The 18,495-nt window shown below is 34.2% G+C and overlaps 3 protein-coding genes across 3 annotated transcripts; 2 read left to right on the top strand and 1 right to left on the bottom strand.

Annotated features, from left to right (window-relative positions):
* Positions 1-2,517: 2,517 nt before the first annotated feature.
* Positions 2,518-8,871, top strand: LOC106759266 (cyclic nucleotide-gated ion channel 2). Its single transcript, XM_014642355.2, has 8 exons — positions 2,518-2,879; positions 3,037-3,691; positions 5,956-6,171; positions 6,286-6,596; positions 7,182-7,293; positions 7,374-7,610; positions 7,917-8,003; positions 8,105-8,871. The coding sequence occupies exons 1-8, from the start codon at positions 2,851-2,853 to the stop codon at positions 8,588-8,590; spliced, it is 2,133 nt and encodes a 710-aa protein (XP_014497841.1). The 5' UTR covers positions 2,518-2,850; the 3' UTR covers positions 8,591-8,871.
* A 123-nt stretch (positions 8,872-8,994) lies between these two features.
* On the top strand, positions 8,995-14,580 carry LOC106759003 (phosphatidylinositol 3,4,5-trisphosphate 3-phosphatase and protein-tyrosine-phosphatase PTEN1). Its single transcript, XM_014642016.2, has 8 exons — positions 8,995-9,853; positions 10,758-11,069; positions 11,720-11,896; positions 12,420-12,533; positions 12,759-12,953; positions 13,265-13,501; positions 13,723-13,824; positions 14,166-14,580. The coding sequence occupies exons 2-8, from the start codon at positions 10,794-10,796 to the stop codon at positions 14,316-14,318; spliced, it is 1,254 nt and encodes a 417-aa protein (XP_014497502.1). The 5' UTR covers positions 8,995-9,853; positions 10,758-10,793; the 3' UTR covers positions 14,319-14,580.
* A 653-nt stretch (positions 14,581-15,233) lies between these two features.
* LOC106758635 (tRNA (guanosine(18)-2'-O)-methyltransferase) lies at positions 15,234-18,414 on the bottom strand. The gene is made up of 5 exons (XM_014641574.2): positions 17,764-18,414; positions 16,987-17,125; positions 16,695-16,756; positions 16,284-16,422; positions 15,234-15,691 (listed from the first exon to the last, which is right to left on the bottom strand). The coding sequence occupies exons 1-5, from the start codon at positions 18,279-18,281 to the stop codon at positions 15,563-15,565; spliced, it is 987 nt and encodes a 328-aa protein (XP_014497060.1). The 5' UTR covers positions 18,282-18,414; the 3' UTR covers positions 15,234-15,562.
* Between the last annotated feature and the right edge of the window lie 81 nt (positions 18,415-18,495).

The following is an 18,495-nucleotide window of genomic DNA, read 5'->3' as shown; positions in this document are numbered from 1 at the left end:
ACCACGTCAGCTAAACTTAAAGCCGTTTGAGATCAGTTAACGATTGGGGTAAAATGTGTGCATTTTTACAAAAATTATGACCCAATTGAGACAATTCAAAACTTGAGGATCGAACTGAGATTTTCACATAAATACGAGGATTAAGAAGGGATTAAGCCAACACGTCAGTATACCACGTCAACTAAACTTAACACCGTTTGAGATCAGTTAACGGTTGGGGTAAAATGTGTGCATTTTTACAAAAATTATGACCCAATTAAGACAATTCAAAACTTGAGGATCGAACTGATATTTTCACATAAATACGAGGACCAAAGGAAGTATTAAGCCTATAATAAATTGGTCTTATCTTTAATCGATATAGGACTTCCAACAATAACATCAATAAAACCTGAAACCTGAATCCAATTATATATAAGAGATTGATATTATTTAAAATAATAATCTTGCATAAGTTAACATAGTGAAACAGTTTAAAAGTTGTTCGATTATTGTGTGTTGAAAAAATGTGAGAATATATGTGCGTGAGTTTATGATGGCATGCAATTCATATACATGTCGAAATTTGATGTGTAATAATTGAGACACTAGGAACCTTCCACCTGCGGAAAGTTGTTCCCTACCACTTCGAACACTCACTCAACCCCGACACGCAAAATCTACGTTAGATTATAGTAATATTTTATTATTATAATATTAGTAACAATACTTTAAGATTATACAAATTTTTTAATTGTATATATTTAGCATTGTTAAGCTTAATACGACAAGATAAAAAGTGATAAAAATATTTATTTATCCATCATAGTGAAAGTGAAAAAGAGTTGTATATTTTAGTTGATACATGCACGTGGTGATGTCCTTCCACAACAAATCCTATTTTCTTAATTTATTCTAACACTTCCACTTTCCCATTTTGTCTTTCATTCTCAAATATATTATAATTTCAATACGAGTGGGGCTTCCATCATGATTCAATTCTAAGTAACCTAGCTTGAGTTCATGCTAACGAATAATATATAACTAATTAAATCAACCACTCAATTTTCGAATCCCTTTATTAATTACCCATCACGTCAATTTGAAAGCAACCATAGCTTATAAGAGAGAAAAAGAAGAATCAACTTATTTTCTCAAAACCATATCGTTAAAACTAATTGGATTTTGCTATTATTAGTCTTGTTTTATTATCTGGATATTGTAAATATTTTTTTTTATAACTAAGTTAAATAGGAGAGTTGATCATTTTGATTTAACTAATCATCCAATTGATTAATTATTTCGATATGATTGATTGAGAGATCAATAGACGAATTGTACTAACTTGATCGACTGATAAAATTTGATCGAATGATAAAATTGATTGATTACAAAATAAATTATTAACAAAACTTAGTTATTAATAATCATAAATTAACCATTTAATGTTGATGAAAATATGATTAGGTCAATAAAAAGATAAAATTCATAATAATTACGTTTAAAATAAAATTGTTTCCATGCAACTTATATTTAATGAGCATTCAAACGATTTCAAATAAATAAAAAATTTAAAAAGGTGACCAAACAAGAGATAAGAGAAATCAAGAAAAACTATCTAAGAATTAAGAGTACTCGTCGAATTATGTAGAAACATTATCTTTTATTAATCATTTTTTTTTAAATCACAGAACAAACAATTATAAAGATCACACGATTTATTTAATAAATATCTTCTACGGTTTCATAATTATGAATAAGCCATTTGCTCCACTGTGGATTGAAAAAGAAAGGACCGTGCTCCGATTCACAATAGCTTCGATTTCAGGGATTAGTTTCTATTTATTTTATTTATATTAGTTTTTTTTTTAAAAAGTTGTAACTTAATTGCTCTGATGCAGTCATTATCTTACTGCCAAATTACATCATGTAATACTTCAATTTTGTCCTATAGGTTAACCCTTTTTTCTTTCAGGAAATTATCACTTGAAAAAAAAATGTTTTTTTTCTTTTTTTTCTTCTTAACCTATTTCCTCAATATTTGAAAGTTTGATCTTATGTCAATTACTATGACATTTTAGGTTAAAGATCGTTGAGACAGAATAGAAAATAAACTTTTCAACGAACATGATACATACTCAAAAAATAAAACAAAATAAAACAAAACAAAACAGTGCATATATTAATTAATAATATCCTTGTACAGTGGTGATGAAATATGTGTTGCAGAAATGTTTGGATTTAAATATTATGTGTGGTTTGTTTTTATTGATGGAGCAGAAAAAGAAGCCAGCTGGTGTGGGGAGATTGGTAGAATGTTTTCTTGTTTTGAAATGATTGAAGATTTAAAAATATTAAATAATAAATTTATTTATTGAAAGCATATGAATATTTGCAATGTAGAAGAGAAAAAAAGTATTATTATCTGAATGTGTATATGTTTGAGATAGATATGATGAAACGTGAATGATTAAATGGGAAGAGATAAGAAGGTGAGAGTGTATATGTGTAAGATGAAGTAGGGAATGGCAACGGGAAGAGAAGGAAGAAACAAAGAAGGTGGTCCCAAAGGTTGGAGAAAAGGGCAAAGACCAAACAGAGGGTTGAGTAGAACCACGTAATGACATTCACAGAGAGAGAGAGAAAGAGAGTAGTACCAACCAACCCCACCATCATCACTTCTTCAACGTTGCGTAACCGTAAGCTCAATTTCCCTACACTCCTGATTTCACATGCAAATTCATCATCTTCTTCCAATGCTCTTTCTTATATACTCTTCTTCCATGTGCCTCCCCTGACACACTTCAACCCCACTTCAACTTTTCTCCTTCTAACTCCCCCTCCTCCCATGGTTTCTCTCCATCGTCAACCATGCCCAACACCTTCTCCTCTCTCTTCTGGTAATCTCATCACTTTCTATGCCCAAAATGTCATTTCTTCATCCTTAACCAATTTTCCAAACATTCTGTGTTTATAAGTTATATCATGTGTTCAACCGAGTTCTATTATAGCTAGGTTATATATAAGCTTTCTTTTCTTGTGTGTTCGTCTTGACAGGTGGATTGGTAAAAACTTGCGAAGAAGGAACACGGTTAGTAATGGAGAGAGTGGGAACAACGACAACGTTGTCGGTGCCGTTGTCGTCGATGATAATCCGTTTGGCAGCACGGTAGAGTGTTACGCTTGCACGCAGGTTGGCGTGCCGGCGTTTCACTCAACCAGCTGCGACAGTTTTAACCAGCCGCAATGGGAGGCTTCGGCCGGCTCTTCCCTCGTTCCGATTCAGAATCGGCCCAATAAGGCTCTCGGGTTTCGGGCCGCGTCGGGTTCGAATATTGGACCGTTTGGGCGGGTTTTGGATCCACGGAGCAAGCGCGTCCAAAAGTGGAACCGTGCGCTTCTGCTGGCGCGTGGTGTGGCGTTGGCGATTGACCCGCTGTTCTTCTACTCGCTTTCGATCGGGAGGGAGGGGTCACCGTGCCTGTACATGGACGGAGGGCTGGCGGCGATGGTGACGGTGGCGCGGACTTGCGTGGATGCGGTGCACCTCTTGCACGTGTGGCTGCAATTCAGGCTGGCGTACGTATCGCGCGAGTCGCTGGTAGTTGGGTGCGGGAAACTGGTGTGGGACGCGCGTGAGATTGCGTCGCATTACCTGCGATCGTTGAAGGGGTTCTGGTTCGACGCATTCGTAATCCTCCCAGTTCCCCAGGTGAGAGAATTTTTCGTAATTTTCTGCTTTCTCATTCTTTCACACCACACTTCACTTCATCCTTCTATCTCCACTTTGCTCACGCGCACGCACGATAACAATAAAATAATACCAATAGGGATTTTTTTTTATTTACTTGAAAAGAAAATATAACAAAATTAATTTCTCGAATTAAGTGAAATTTATTTTTTTCTCTCTTATTTGCTTTTTATCAGAACTAGCAAACATTTAGTTTGGCTATAAATTCTGTAATGATAAGAGAATTAAAAAAGCTATGGGAAACACGTTCCCTACACTCATCCGTATTTTAAATTTAAATAATACAATTAAAAAATATAGAATGCTAACATAATTTAATAATTAAAAAAAGTGTATGTTTATATTATTTTTAACAGAAAACTTAGACAATTATATTTGGTAAAAAAAGTTAAATAGCATATATATAGTGACAATAGAAGTAGTTAACAAAAATATATCTCTCCTTTTATTATAAAGGATAAAATTGTTAAATAATAAAAAATAGGGTTAAATATGTTTTTAGTTCTTTTGGGCGATTTTGGTTTTAGTTTCTTTTTTAAAATAATGTATAACTTAGTCCTTCAACTTTAGAAAACTCTGGTTTTAGTTCTTTTTATCAAATTTTTTTAACTTTATTTGTTGTTTCAAACGCGATTCTCAATTAACATTGAAGCAAAAGTATGCCAAACAGTAGAAATAATCCAAATGCTATATTGAAACAGAAAATAAAGTTAAAAAAATTTGGTAGAAAGGACTAAAACCAGAATTTTCTAAAGTTGAATGACTAAATTGTACCTTAATTTAAAAGAAGGACTAAAACCAAAATCGTCTCAAAAAATAAGGACTAAAAACATATTTAACCCTAAAAAATAACATTAAAGGGAGGGGAAAAAAATCATCTCCTTTCTGTCATGATATGATTATCAGAGGAAATATATGTACTTTTAAGGTTTATATTTGTATTTTTTTAATTTGAATAATACAATTTAAAATGGTATATAATTTTAAAAGAAATGATTTAAAAAAACATTTATGTTATTTTAACTGGGAAAATTAAATAATTACATTTGGTGAAAAAATTAGATATATATATATATATATATATATATATATATATATATATATTTCCTTTTCTTAAAAGAATAAATCTGTCTTGTAAAATAATATATCCACTTTATATAAAATATAGGTGATGATATAGATAAAAAAAATCTTTAAAATTAAGGAGAATTTCAAATCCAAATTATAATGAAAATAATGGTAAGGAATGTCACATATGCACTCTTTAAAAAATATTGAAGTTTAAATATTTAACTGGTAATTTGGATAAATTTGTTAATTTTTAACTATTATAAAACAATTTCTAAGTTTAGAAGTAATGAATTTCTTGTGAAAATTTAATAAAATTTGCAGGATTTTGTAGGATGTGAAATTAGGGTATATAGACGTAAAATTTATTAATTTTTGAGTGAAAAAAGGTTGAAGACAATTCGATCGATTCCATTTGTGAAAGTGTAGGAATGTAAAAATGAGAATTTAGGGATTTCAGATAGCATAAAACCTCTATAGGAACCAAATATGCTTAGTTTTAAACACGGGATGTATCAGAAAAAGGATATTGGAAGAGCAAACTGTTCATAATCTAAATTAAAGGAAACAAAAGTGTAATTGATACATTTTTCTGTATTTTCTGTGTAGCATATAACATGTGCTATCTTAATATATCACTCATTATTTTATAATAGTTTTATACATAATAATTGAAGTGACCAAATTGGAATTTTTCCTGAAGTGAAAACAATAGTTATTGAATATTGTGTTAACATCTTCATTTCAAATTTTAGTTAACTCAGAAATTTAAATCGGTTACTATTTTTTTCCAACTCCATTTAAATTCAACTCAAGTTAACTTTTTAACTAAAATCTAAGCATATACTTAGTAATCAAACACTGTGCACATACAGTTCTGAAAGTTTGATTTCACTGTCTGCTACATTCCATCGAGTGTTACAGGACTACACACCATAGACATCTCACATGGTTATTAGCACAGTGAAATATATTTAACAGTGTGACAATGTTTCACAGTCACAAACACAATTGTCTTCATCCAAATGCTGTCACCTTCTTAATAGAATATACTTGAAAAGGCCAATAAAATAAACATATACCCTATTGCATGCTGTGTCTCTTCCTGTTTAAAGGATGTCAACTCACTTTTAACTGCATTCTCCTTCTGTTTGCAGGCTGTGTTTTGGTTGATAGTGCCAAAATTGATAAGAGAAGAGCGAATTAAAATCATTATGACCATAATGCTATTGATTTTTTTGTTCCAATTTCTCCCCAAGGTTTACCACAGCATCTGCATGATGAGAAGAATGCAAAAAGTCACGGGCTACATCTTTGGTACCATTTGGTGGGGCTTTGGTCTCAATCTCATAGCTTATTTTATTGCTTCCCATGTAAGTAAACCCCCTATAACTAAAGTTTGAACCTTTCTATGATCAAGTTGTCACTAAATTCATTGCTAAAGAAATGAACATTCTTTTTTAATTTCCCTCATTGTTAATTTATAGGTTGCTGGAGGGTGCTGGTATGTCCTTGCAATTCAACGAGTTGCGTCATGCCTTCGGCAGCAGTGTCAGAAAACTAATGGATGCAACCTTTCTTTGTCGTGCTCAGAGGAGGTATGCTACCAGTCTTTGTCAAGCGCAATAGGAGATTCTTGTGGTGGAAATTCAACAGTAGTGTTAAAAAAGCCTTATTGCTTAGACGTTGAAGGACCTTTCAAATATGGGATCTACCAATGGGCACTTCCAGTCATATCAAGCAACTCTTTGGCTGTAAAGATTCTTTATCCCATTTTTTGGGGTTTGATGACCCTCAGGTAATTTTGTTAATTACCAGACTTAATGCTAATATTTCTCAAATTAAGAAGTTCGTGCTTGTTCATGTTAGAATATGTATAAATCCATGCATCTGAACTCAATAAACATTTATTATGCCTATGGGTTTGGCTCATGATGCATCTCTCTCAAACCTGTAGACATTTCGTTTGAATAACTGCTTTTCTATCCACCAGAACACATTCAAGTAGGTGAAAAGTAACAGTGCGTTTTAATTATTGTACTCGTGAAGTTTTTTTAGTGCAATTCTTTTAACAGTGTGTTTGATATATATTTTGTATTTTCGGTTTCATCTTATCTGATATTGCTTTCTTAGCTTCAATTTGTGGTTTTCCAGTGGTCATGTTATATCTAAATACCGTATAGTTAATCAGTTAAACAGAAACATGTCGCATTGTTTTATCTAGTTGGTAGTTTTTTAATGAATTAAGATAATAGAATGGGTTTGGGTTCATGCAAAAAATTGTTTCCTAAATGCGTTTGATTGAGATGTATCTAAATGTCATAAAGCTTCTCGCCTGTTTGACTGAAAATCGGTGTTTGAATAATCCCTACTGTTCTTGCAGCACTTTTGGAAATGATCTTGAACCCACAAGTAACTGGCTGGAAGTAATTTTCAGCATATGCATCGTACTCAGTGGACTATTGCTTTTCACATTATTGATTGGTAACATTCAGGTATGCAAAAATCATTATTATTATAAGTATAAAAAGATGCTCATACTCAAACATGGTGTAACAAATGGGGTCATTCCCAGGTATTCTTACATGCTGTCATGGCAAAGAAGAGAAAGATGCAGCTTAGATGTCGAGATATGGAATGGTGGATGAGGAGGAGGCAGCTGCCATCACGATTAAGACAAAGAGTTCGCCATTTTGAACGTCAGAGATGGGCTGCGATGGGAGGAGAAGATGAGATGGAAATGATCAAAGACTTGCCTGAGGGGCTGAGGAGGGACATCAAGCGCCATCTTTGTCTCGACCTCATTAGAAAGGTAAGTAGTATTCACTGCCGAAAAGTAAAACATGTTGGATAGTATAATACCTATAATAGTTAGTATCCTTAGATGTTAAATCAAGAAAAACAAACGAAAGAAGCTCGTATGTAAAACATTAGTTAACTAAACATTTTGTTATTAATAAGAATGTTGTTGAAGCATTGACTCCATCAGAAGTCATAACAGAACTTTTACTCACTTTCCCAAGAGAAATTTACATAATCACTTTGTGATGTGCAAATACCCTTTTGATATGGCTATTTAATCAACCATAACTAAAAAGTAGTTATTTCTGTTTGACAGGTTCCTTTGTTCCACAACTTGGATGAACTTATTCTTGACAACATCTGTGACAGGGTGAGGCCCTTGGTGTTCTCTAAAGATGAAAAGGTATTAATCATGCAAACAATTTACATCACCAGATGCCAAATTTTCTTCCAAGCCTTTTATGTGCAAAAGACTATCATGTTGTTAATGCCCTTTTGAAACAGATAATCAGAGAAGGTGATCCTGTACCAAGGATGGTGTTCATCGTCCGAGGACGGATGAAACGCAGCCAAAGTCTGAGCAAAGGCATGGTAGCCTCAAGCATTCTTGAGCCAGGAGGGTTTTTGGGTGACGAGCTACTTTCATGGTGCCTTCGCCGGCCGTTTATAGATAGACTTCCGGCCTCCTCAGCCACATTTGTGTGTCTTGAATCAGTAGAAGCCTTTGGCCTAGATGCAGAGCACTTGAGGTACATCACTGATCACTTCAGGTACAAGTTTGCCAACGAGAGGCTGAAGAGAACAGCAAGATATTACTCATCCAATTGGAGAACCTGGGCTGCTGTCAATATTCAATTTGCTTGGAGACGTTACAGGCAGAGGACTAGAGGTCCGGTGACGCCTGTAAGGGAGAGTGGAGGCACTGAGCGCAGGCTCTTGCAATATGCTGCAATGTTCATGTCAATAAGGCCACATGACCATCTTGAATGAAGGCTGCTGTCCATGTTCTTCAAATTGTTGTTGCTTCCTGATCCTCAATAAAACTGTCTCAAGTCCATCAAACCTTATGATTTTTGAGGTTGTCGAAGCCATGGAATCAGTCATGAAATTTATACTAGAAAGCAAGAAAGTGTGAGAAATTGCAAAATCATTGATTCCCTGTTTGTTCATTTTATTGTAAGTTTGACAGTGATTTTTTTCATGGGATTTGCATCTTGAGCAATCTCCTGTCGAGGCTTCTAGTGCTTAATATAATAACTGATTGAGAAGAACTAGTCAGATTTAGTTACATTATTGTACGAGAATTTACCCTGCGATACAAAAGGGTGACATAGGTTCAATTCTTACGGAATTCATGTTTCGAGAGAGAGACAATGAACTTTAGATGGGACCAAGTCTCACACTTGATCCAATATTTATGGAATACTTTAAGATCTAACCAAGAAGTCCAAAACTCTAAATATGAGATTACATAAGGAAAAAAAGAAGGAAAATAGATTTTACTGAGTAAACTATGTTCGAGTAATTATTTGATTTCACAATACAGACTAAATTGAGGTCACACCATCAGTAATTTAAATGTAAATTTAGTTTATACAAACTAATTGCCTAAATTTAATACTTATGATTTCTAATTGTTTGTGAATAGCATGAAATTATTTAAATATTTGAAAAACCATTAAAGTGAAAAACATCAGACATACATCGATTTTTAATTTAATGCAAGTCTCTCACATGACTTGTAAGATCTTAATCTATAAAAATTGGTAATTTTGGAAACCAGGAGAAAGTATGCATTTCATAATAAATTTTACGAACAGAAAAAATTGTAAAATCATATATGAGTGAAGTGAAGGAAGAGCATAAAGTGGTTTGCGTCCTTGTGAAATGCCTTATAACAGGAGAAAAACTAGTGGGGAAGAACAGAGTTAAGACAGAACAGAACAGAACAGAACAGAGCCCTTCCTATGTTTTCGGCTGTGTTGTGTCCAAATTTGGCGATATTGTGATGAAATGAGGTCATCATTACCTCTAAATATGGAAAATCATTTCTGCCAATCCCATTCCCAAATTTCTCTCTCTGTTGTTACCAACCTAACCTATCACAACATGGGTCATGAAGGTCCTCATCATTTCACCTCCTCATCAGCTTCTCTAGGGTCTCCTACATTCCTTTGGAGCCCTAGGTTTTGCTGTTTTATGCTATTCCAATTTCAGAGCCCCGATCTGCAGCTACATGTTCCGCTTAATTAAGTATCATCATTGATCACAACCACTCTCTCTCTCTCCCTCTCCCTCTCTCTCTCTCTCCCTCTCTGTCTTTTGTTTTCGTTTTTTCATTGTGGGATAATGTGGCTGTGAAAAATCACATATTTTTTCTGATGGTAGTAATCTGGGAAGGAAAATTTACGCCCAAATGTTTTATCTTTTTGAAAAGAGAATCTTAGAACAAAAAATATACAAAATTTGATAACTTTCGCCCGACCGTTTGTTCATCTTGTACTAATCGATCATAAATGCAATTTATAATTGATACTTTGGAGGATGTACTCTCTTGCTTATTTCTGTGATATTGTGTCGTAATTATCAACATTATGGAAAATTGCGGACAAATATGGGCACGTTGCGTTGTGGAGACCTCAAAAGCCATAATATCAAAGACTATGGTTTAAAACCTTTAACAGCCTGATGTTGCTTGAAACTTTTACAATTTTTGTTAAATGATTAGTATAATGGCAACTTCTATATAATGTTGTTTGAATTGTATTCAATTCTTAGTATAATATGAAAAAAAGAACCGACAAATACTTGCAATGCTTCCTTGTTTTCTGAGTTAGGTGAAAGCTTTTGTTGCTTCCATGAATACTTGTAATAAATAGAGTAGAATATGTAGCATAAAGCTTCATGAATGAATGATCAATAATGGCTTAAAATAAGTCAAATTTCTCAACATTTTTGTTTTATGTTTGTCTTTCCCAACAACTATGATAGGACTAGTCTCCTTTGAATCAAATCTCATCTCTCTTAATATTTATTGGTGACATTATCTCACTTCCCTTTTAGACAGTTCACTGTTTTTCTTTTCTTTTTCTTTTTGATTGTGCATCTAACCCTTATCACTCTATATTTTACAAACTCTTTTATTTTTTTGTCATAGGTTCCTTGTCAGTGTGGAACCTGGCATATCAACCAAATGGGATTGAAACTTACAAAGCAGGAACCACCCAAAGCTGAGGACCTAAGTATACATCATCACATGATCAATTACCTAACCAAGAATTTTATTCGTAACTTGGTATCTAAGCAACGTAGAAGAATGCTTATAGCTGGTTATGATCTTGACATGTCATATATCACCGATAGAGTATTAGCAATGTCATTTCCTTCTCAACGAATGCGAGCAATGTATCGAAATCCTCTCTGGCAGGTTAAATCTGTGTTGGACATGAGACATTATGAGCATTATAAGGTGCACCTTCAACTCGTAGTCATGTATAGAGCATATCGTTTTTCTTGTCTACAATGTATTGGAAATTCATCATGATTATCCGTACTTGTATAGTGGTGCTCTAATTTGTATGTCTATTGAACTATATTGTTCATTTACATTTTTTGGATATCAATCATTGGATGTTTTGTTCTATAAATTCAGAATTTCTTTTAGTGTGTCTTTGTCATTTAATCTAGTCTTGGGCATTGGCAGTGTTAGTTTCTTGTACCAATCTTTCAAATGGAACTGATGTCATGTTTATTTGATGAAAAAAACCAGATCTATCCCCTTGAATTCAGACCAATTATTTGTGTACTTGTGATACATAGAGGTCGCTTGTGGGTTATTATGATTTTCGTTTTTCATTTCTTGTTACTGATATTTACTTTTCTTCATTTGTCTGATATAACTAACATCTTCATGAAAGTGGATGAAACTATTTTTACCTATTTTTTCATGTTTACTGTGAAGACTAATCAAGAATCTTTTTTCTTGTTCAATCTTCTGACTAGGTATCAATGACAAATGACAATTGTAGAGGCTGTTGTTTGTACTTATCATTCTACTTGTTTCCTATCCCACCATCACTCATTGTTGTAGCTAATGAATACCACTTCTAAAATTTTCAGATCTATAATCTCTGTATAGAAGAAAGTTATGATCCTGCTCACTTTTATGGACGTGTGGAAGCATACCCCTTTGATGATAACCATGTGCCATCTCTTGAAATGATTAGAGATTTCTGTGAAAGTGTGGATTCATGGCTGTCAAGTGACCCAAAAAATATTGCTGTTATTCATTGCATGGTATGAGAGGTCACACTTCCTGTTAGAATCATTAGCAAATTTCAAATAAGATTTAGAATTTATCACATTAAATTTTGGGGGAATAAAAAACTAAATAAATATCACAATATGCTGCTACAAATGGGCTTAAGTTGTTATGGACTTCACTTCATCTTCAGAATTAAACCTTCACTTATCTGAATTAGTTTTAAAGTTGTTTGAAAGTTTGCCACAAATGGCCTTAAGTTCTTATGGACTTATGGCTATTCACTCTTGATGATCCTAGAAGCTTATATTTGATACTTCATGAAGATTGTGCAGACTTGTTTCGCTGTAAACTACTTATAAATCAGAGCCCTCTTATATATCAATGTAATTTAAAAATAAGCGAAATTTTGGTTGGGTGCTTCCAAGATTAATTAGTTTGCTACAAAGAAGAGAATTCTTTAGATGTTAAATTTAAGAGCAAAATACTTTCTCCTCTAGCACATCGAACTACAACTAGCTACATTTTTTCTTATTTGTATTCTTTGGTATTATGCAGGCAGGAAAAGGTAGAACAGGATTAATGGTGTGTGCATACTTAACTTATTGCGGCATGTCAGCAGATGAGGCTCTTCAACTGTATGCAGACAGACGAACAACCAATAATGAAGGAGTAAGTTAAATTAGGTATAGTTCCAACAATTTTAAAAGTAAATCTATCTTCACTAACAAAAGTTTTTGGTAATGTTTATCATTTTCTAGAAAGCAATGACTATACACTAATGGTAAACTGATAAGAAATGGATCTGAATGTGAAAATAATATCTACTTTCTTTCAAATCAAGGAAATTAATCAAAGAATTTAGTTCACTTAATGTTATTGCCTATGTGGGATCAGGTATCAATACCAAGTCAAAGACGATATGTGGCATATTGGGACAGTCTACTTTCAAATTGTGTCCCAAGAGAAACTGGAAATGGAACACTAAAAGTGAAGTTGCCTCTACCGTCTAGCAGAGAATTACGGCGAATCCGGCTTTATGATACAGTCAACATTGACACTATATTCTTTGTCATCTCAGAACTACAAGAGGCTAGTTCACCACAATTTATGATACAACAATGTTTGGAATACTGAATTATCTTTCTGGAATGGTTTATAAAGGCCACATTATATTTATTTTCTTGTTGGCATGCTAATTTTCACTTACTGAGGGCATGCTAATTTGGATTTTTTACATGTTAATAGTCTCATTTAGGTTGGAATACTTGTACAAAACTGGTAATTGAGCTACTAATTATTACTATTTCCCAACACATCTGTAGGATATATGAGCATCCCTAAATAATGAATTAGATATAAGACTTGATTTTTATTCTCATCAAGATGGGTTTTGTTCACAGATTCCTAATCAGGTGTATCGTCCACCAGTGGAAGCTTACCGTAGCAGCTGTAGACAGATTAAGAAAGGGTATCAGAGAAACAACAGCCCTCGCTATTATATATCTGTTCTTGAAGATGATAGTGATGGAAAGCAATCAGAAACAGAAGAACCTCGCATTGTAGTTCAAATGGACACAGAGAGTCCTGTTATATACCAGAAGTCATGTTTGGACCATTACTTTGATAAACCTATAAAAGTAAGTAATCAATGACCAAGAATTTAGTCCTTTTGCAATCAGTTTCTTTCCTAGCACCCTTGTATTGGTTTTGCTCATTTATGATTTACAAATTGTGAAAAAAGAATATGAAACTGCACAACATCAAGAAGTATTGGTTTTCGGTCATGGAATTCTTTTACTAATATCCATTTTCACTTCTACCAGCAAATGTTCTGATTTCACTTTAAATATTTGGACAGGTAAGTGGAGATGTACGTGTCATATTCTATGAGAAAATGATAGGTGGTCGCCTTTTCTACTGCTGTTTTAATACAGCTTTTATTAAGAACAGCTTGCTACAGGTAATCTCATCGCATCCTTTATTCTTGGTATTTTTTGTATGCTGATATATTTAGATGGAAAGGAATTATAGCCTCAAATTTGATCAAAACCAAAATAGCAAGAATATGTCCTTTGTCATGCAAAATCTTTTCAAGGTGAGGCTTATAAAACACTGGTATTATGCTAGTAAACAAGGAAATATAAGTGAGTAGACAAAACAAACTAGGTTATCATGATTTTAACTACAGGATATTATTTTAGAAATACAACTTCGAATATGAAATGAACTTCATATGGCATGTCATGTACAATTAAGTAGAGAATCTAGGGTGTTGACAGTGTTCCCTTTTGTATTTTGTAGCTCACAGTACAAGAGTTGGACAAAGTTGGGAAGAAGGGAAGCTCAATATGTGGTCCTGACTTCTGCCTAGAATTATTGTTTGGTCCTGCTAATACAGGATATTCGTCATCAAATATATCCAATGATGAACACTCTAGTGATGATTCTTTATAATACTATTTCTAAAAATCTTTACATATTATGAAAAGTCCATATCCAATTAACTTGTGTAATGTTTTCCTGCAAAATGATCCCAACCATGAGTCCCTCACAGTGCCATGTAGCAAGTGCATTCATTCCTCCAACTGTCTTGCTGTATATGTTTTCATTGGCGAAAGGCATGGGGAGTAAGTGTAATTTTTTGTATTATGTTAGTCATTGAGTAGCATTTGGCTGAAGATGAGGTTGAGAGCCTTTTAATGCAAAATTTCACCAATTTTCTTGTTGGATTTAGTTTCAATGTTCAAACAAATTAAAGAATCATCGGTTCGTGGAAAAATACGTCTAGGGTTTGATGACAACAGTTTAAAAATTAGCATTCTTATAACGGTTTAGCAACCTTTTAATGATAGTTTAAAGTTCTTTTTACTGAGGGTGGACCAAAAGTAAACACTTTCAGTACAGTTTAGTCGAACATGGATAAATTTTCAGTGCAATTCTATCAAGTTTTAGACACTGCAAAAAATTAGCAGTTTAGTGATTCTCTGGTACATCTGTTTCTTCCTCTTGGGGCTATTCTCTTATAGTAAAACAAATATCCAGTGCGTTCAAAAAAGGATGTTCGATTAACATTTCTCAGCATTATTACACCACCTTCGTTTCTTTAGTAAATCAAAAGTTTGAGAAAACAGCTATGCCAATTCAAAATCATGGTAAATGCAAATTGTTTTCGATGATCCTTTTGAACTGGTTATAATAGAGAATCAGACGAGATAGATGGAGTTTTGGTATACTTAACATAAATAGTTAGTAGTGATTTAAAGAAAGTAATAGGAACCATAAGTATTGGGATGTCATAAGATAGAAGCGAAAAGATTTAAGAGGAAATAAAAGTGGGTGAGAAGAATGCAAAGATTTTACTAAGGCAAATAAAAATAAAAAATAACTTTTCATTTTCTACTCTCATCCGAATAATACATTAGACATGGTAATGCCTGGAAAAATCCACATAAAAAAAAATACCATTACAATTTGGATGGCATCATTCCCCTTTCTAAGTACATTGGTTAAGGAAATAATCTATACTCTTAAACAGAAGCTGGGTAGTTGGTAAGGTCCCCATTGTAATCTGCGAGCCTTGCACACCATGTTTCAACTTAAGCTACTTTGTCGGAATCAATCTAGTATCTAGTTTGTCTCCTTGTCGAGGACAAACAAGCAGCCAAGCATACAATCAGAAGTTTGACTTCCTGTTGTTGTTAGGTCAATGTTGCTGCTTTACGCATTGCATAATCCTCGACAATACTGATCGAACTCTTGCTATGGCGGAGTGAAAACTCTGCAAGTAGAATCTGGCATTCTTCTACAGTCAGATCACCATGATGGCCCTGCATATGTTGCAGAAAATTCAGCCCCTAAGATGTCACAAGGCATACAGCAAACTTTGATGATGGCATAAAAAATTGATTGAACAATAAATCTTGTTTATATCTTTGTTTACACGAAAAATCAATTGTGATTATGTGCTATGCTCACAAATATTTCCAAAGAGTTTCCATTTCCTATTTGTATATGCAGGGATTAAACAGCTCTGATGTAATTTTTTTATCCTTTTTGGCTCACTGTTTTCTTTCAGGATACCTGATTTGCCCTCAACCACATTTGTACAATTGTACCTTTTATCGCTTCTATCAATTCCTTCTTTGAAACAAAAAAAAAATAAAAATTCTATGATAAACTTAATAATTTAATCTATAGGTTTTCAAGATTAATCAAATTTAGAAGTACAAAACTGAGAAGCAGCTTTTTCAATTCCTTGAATTCAGACTAAATGAAATATTCTCTTTAATTCATCAGATGGAGACAGTAAAGAATAAAGATTTGCCAAAATCACTATTAAAATAACAAAATCCAGATATTAGATTCCAATATACGACTCTTCATTGATCACCTCATAAAGTACATAACTAAAATCATTACCATGCGAGATATTCTATTACAAACAGCATGATGCATGAGGATTCCAGCAGCGACTGAAACATTGAAAGAGTCCACCATTCCTGCCATTGGAATACTGCAGTGCAAATCTGACAACTCCAATGCCTCATCACTAATACCCCTGCAACGTGAACATAATCATTGTTAAATACATACGAAACCTGAACAAAAGTAGAAGCCAAGTCACGGGAAATATAACAACTATTTAACATTTTCTTTAAAAGTCAAGACTGTTGGTGATTCCCTGACCACTTCAGTTAATATTCAGTAGACATGAATAAATGACAGTACATTGGGCTCACGTTTGCGTTGTCTAAAGTATTACACGGAATTTTCTTTATCCAATGGTTTACAAAATTAAGTATAGCACATCAAGAGAATGCAGGAATTAACCTATTTTCATTTCCGACCACGATTGCAGTTGGGTGCGACCAGTCTAAGTCATGAATAGAAACCTATACACAACAAGAAAAATGTGAGTAACATAAACTGACATATCAATTAAAAATTTTCAACATTTAGTTTAACGATTTATGATAATGAAAATCAACAATGAATATAAGGCACTAATATATACTATTATAACGGGCTGCACAAAATATCTCTAGAAATACCCATGTTAGAGATTCAACAAAGTTTTAACTTTTACTTAACACCATATGCACCTTTAACAGACAAATCATACCGCATCCATTCCCACATGAGTAGTGGCAATTCGATAACCACGTGATTTTAACATTTTAAAGCACTCCTTCGTAGAATCCCACAGTTCAATGTCCAACCATTTCTCTGCACCCATGCTTACATGTCGATTATCCTTATACCTGCAACAAGGAAGCCAGACAAAACATTTCAACCAAAAGAGTCTCCTAACTTCAGTTACACTTGATAATATCGAAATCATAACCTAAGACCCATCCCATAATCACCAGAGATAACACCAGCAGTTTCAACAATGACTAAACAACACAATTCAGAACTCATAATAATAATGCCTTAACATATCTCCGAAACTTTATGCATTGACATCAGTTTTCTATTAACAGGACCAGGAACCAAAAACATGAAGTCCGGAAAAGGGTATAGTGCCATCACATTAGTTCCTAATCCTAAGAAAACTCCAACGAAGTCTGAAATTTCAAGTTGCTTCACGTGAGTCCCTAAATTCCCAAACCGCTTACTGTCATGTTAATCCCTAAACATACCTTAATAATATTACATAATTAATTTATTTTTTTAATTTTGGATTAATGTTATTGATAGATTACATTCGGGAATTAAAATGATGCTTTCCTCTCTCTAAACTCGAAGCTAAAATATCTGCATTGCTGATTTAAATCATGGCTACCTACTATGAATCGTGATACTCTCTGATACGTCAAATATGAGTAGAAAAACTAAACCTATCTGAGAATGAAACGAGAGTGCTCCTAAAATTTCACCTCTACAATGTCAACAACACCTTTTGTTGGTGTCACACGACACGACGTGGACGGACTGAACGCCGAGAGCGTCGGCGGACCGGAAAGCAGCAGAGACGTTGCCAAAGTCGCAGAGCCCTTCGACGACAAGGCAGACGGAATAGCTCCGGTTCCGAACCACGCTCCCAAACCTCCGCCACCGGTCCTCAGAGATGCAGGGCGCGAGGACCTCGACGACCTCGGCGCTGGTCAAAACGGTGCCATTTTGACAGCGGAAGGCATCGAGGTAGGGGAACCAGCGAGGCAGGTGAGATTGGTGAGGAAGAAGAAGCTTGCGGTCCATTTTCATGAGCGTGGAGACACCGTCGGGGCTGGTGAGGAGGTGGTGGACGGTCGGAGATTGGAGTTCGGATTCTTCCGCGGTTAGGGCTGACGTGGAACATTTCCGAGTGAGGGTTAGACGTTGATGTGGTAGGATAAAGGTTCGTTTGAAGAAGGAAGAAGAAGAAGAAGAAGAAGAAGCGAACGGAAAACACGTGAGGGTTTTGCAAGCACTCATTTGCAGTTGCAGAGTTCAACCACACGATTCTCTCGTTTTCCGTTGATAAGAAAAATAGTAGGAGACAGAGGCAACAAATTTAAAATTAGGGCTAAATATGATTTTTTGTAGTATTCATAGGGTAAAACATGATTGCAATTTAAAAATCATTATTTTATTTAATTAACAACAGTTTGGAAATATCATAGTGACGAAGAGCTGAAAGCAAAACTAT

This window comes from Vigna radiata, chromosome 4 (assembly GCF_000741045.1).
Source record: "Vigna radiata var. radiata cultivar VC1973A chromosome 4, Vradiata_ver6, whole genome shotgun sequence".
Lineage (NCBI taxonomy): Eukaryota > Viridiplantae > Streptophyta > Magnoliopsida > Fabales > Fabaceae > Vigna > Vigna radiata.
The sequence above is the reverse complement of the archived record's forward strand: the minus strand, read 5'-3'. Positions and strand labels throughout refer to the sequence as shown.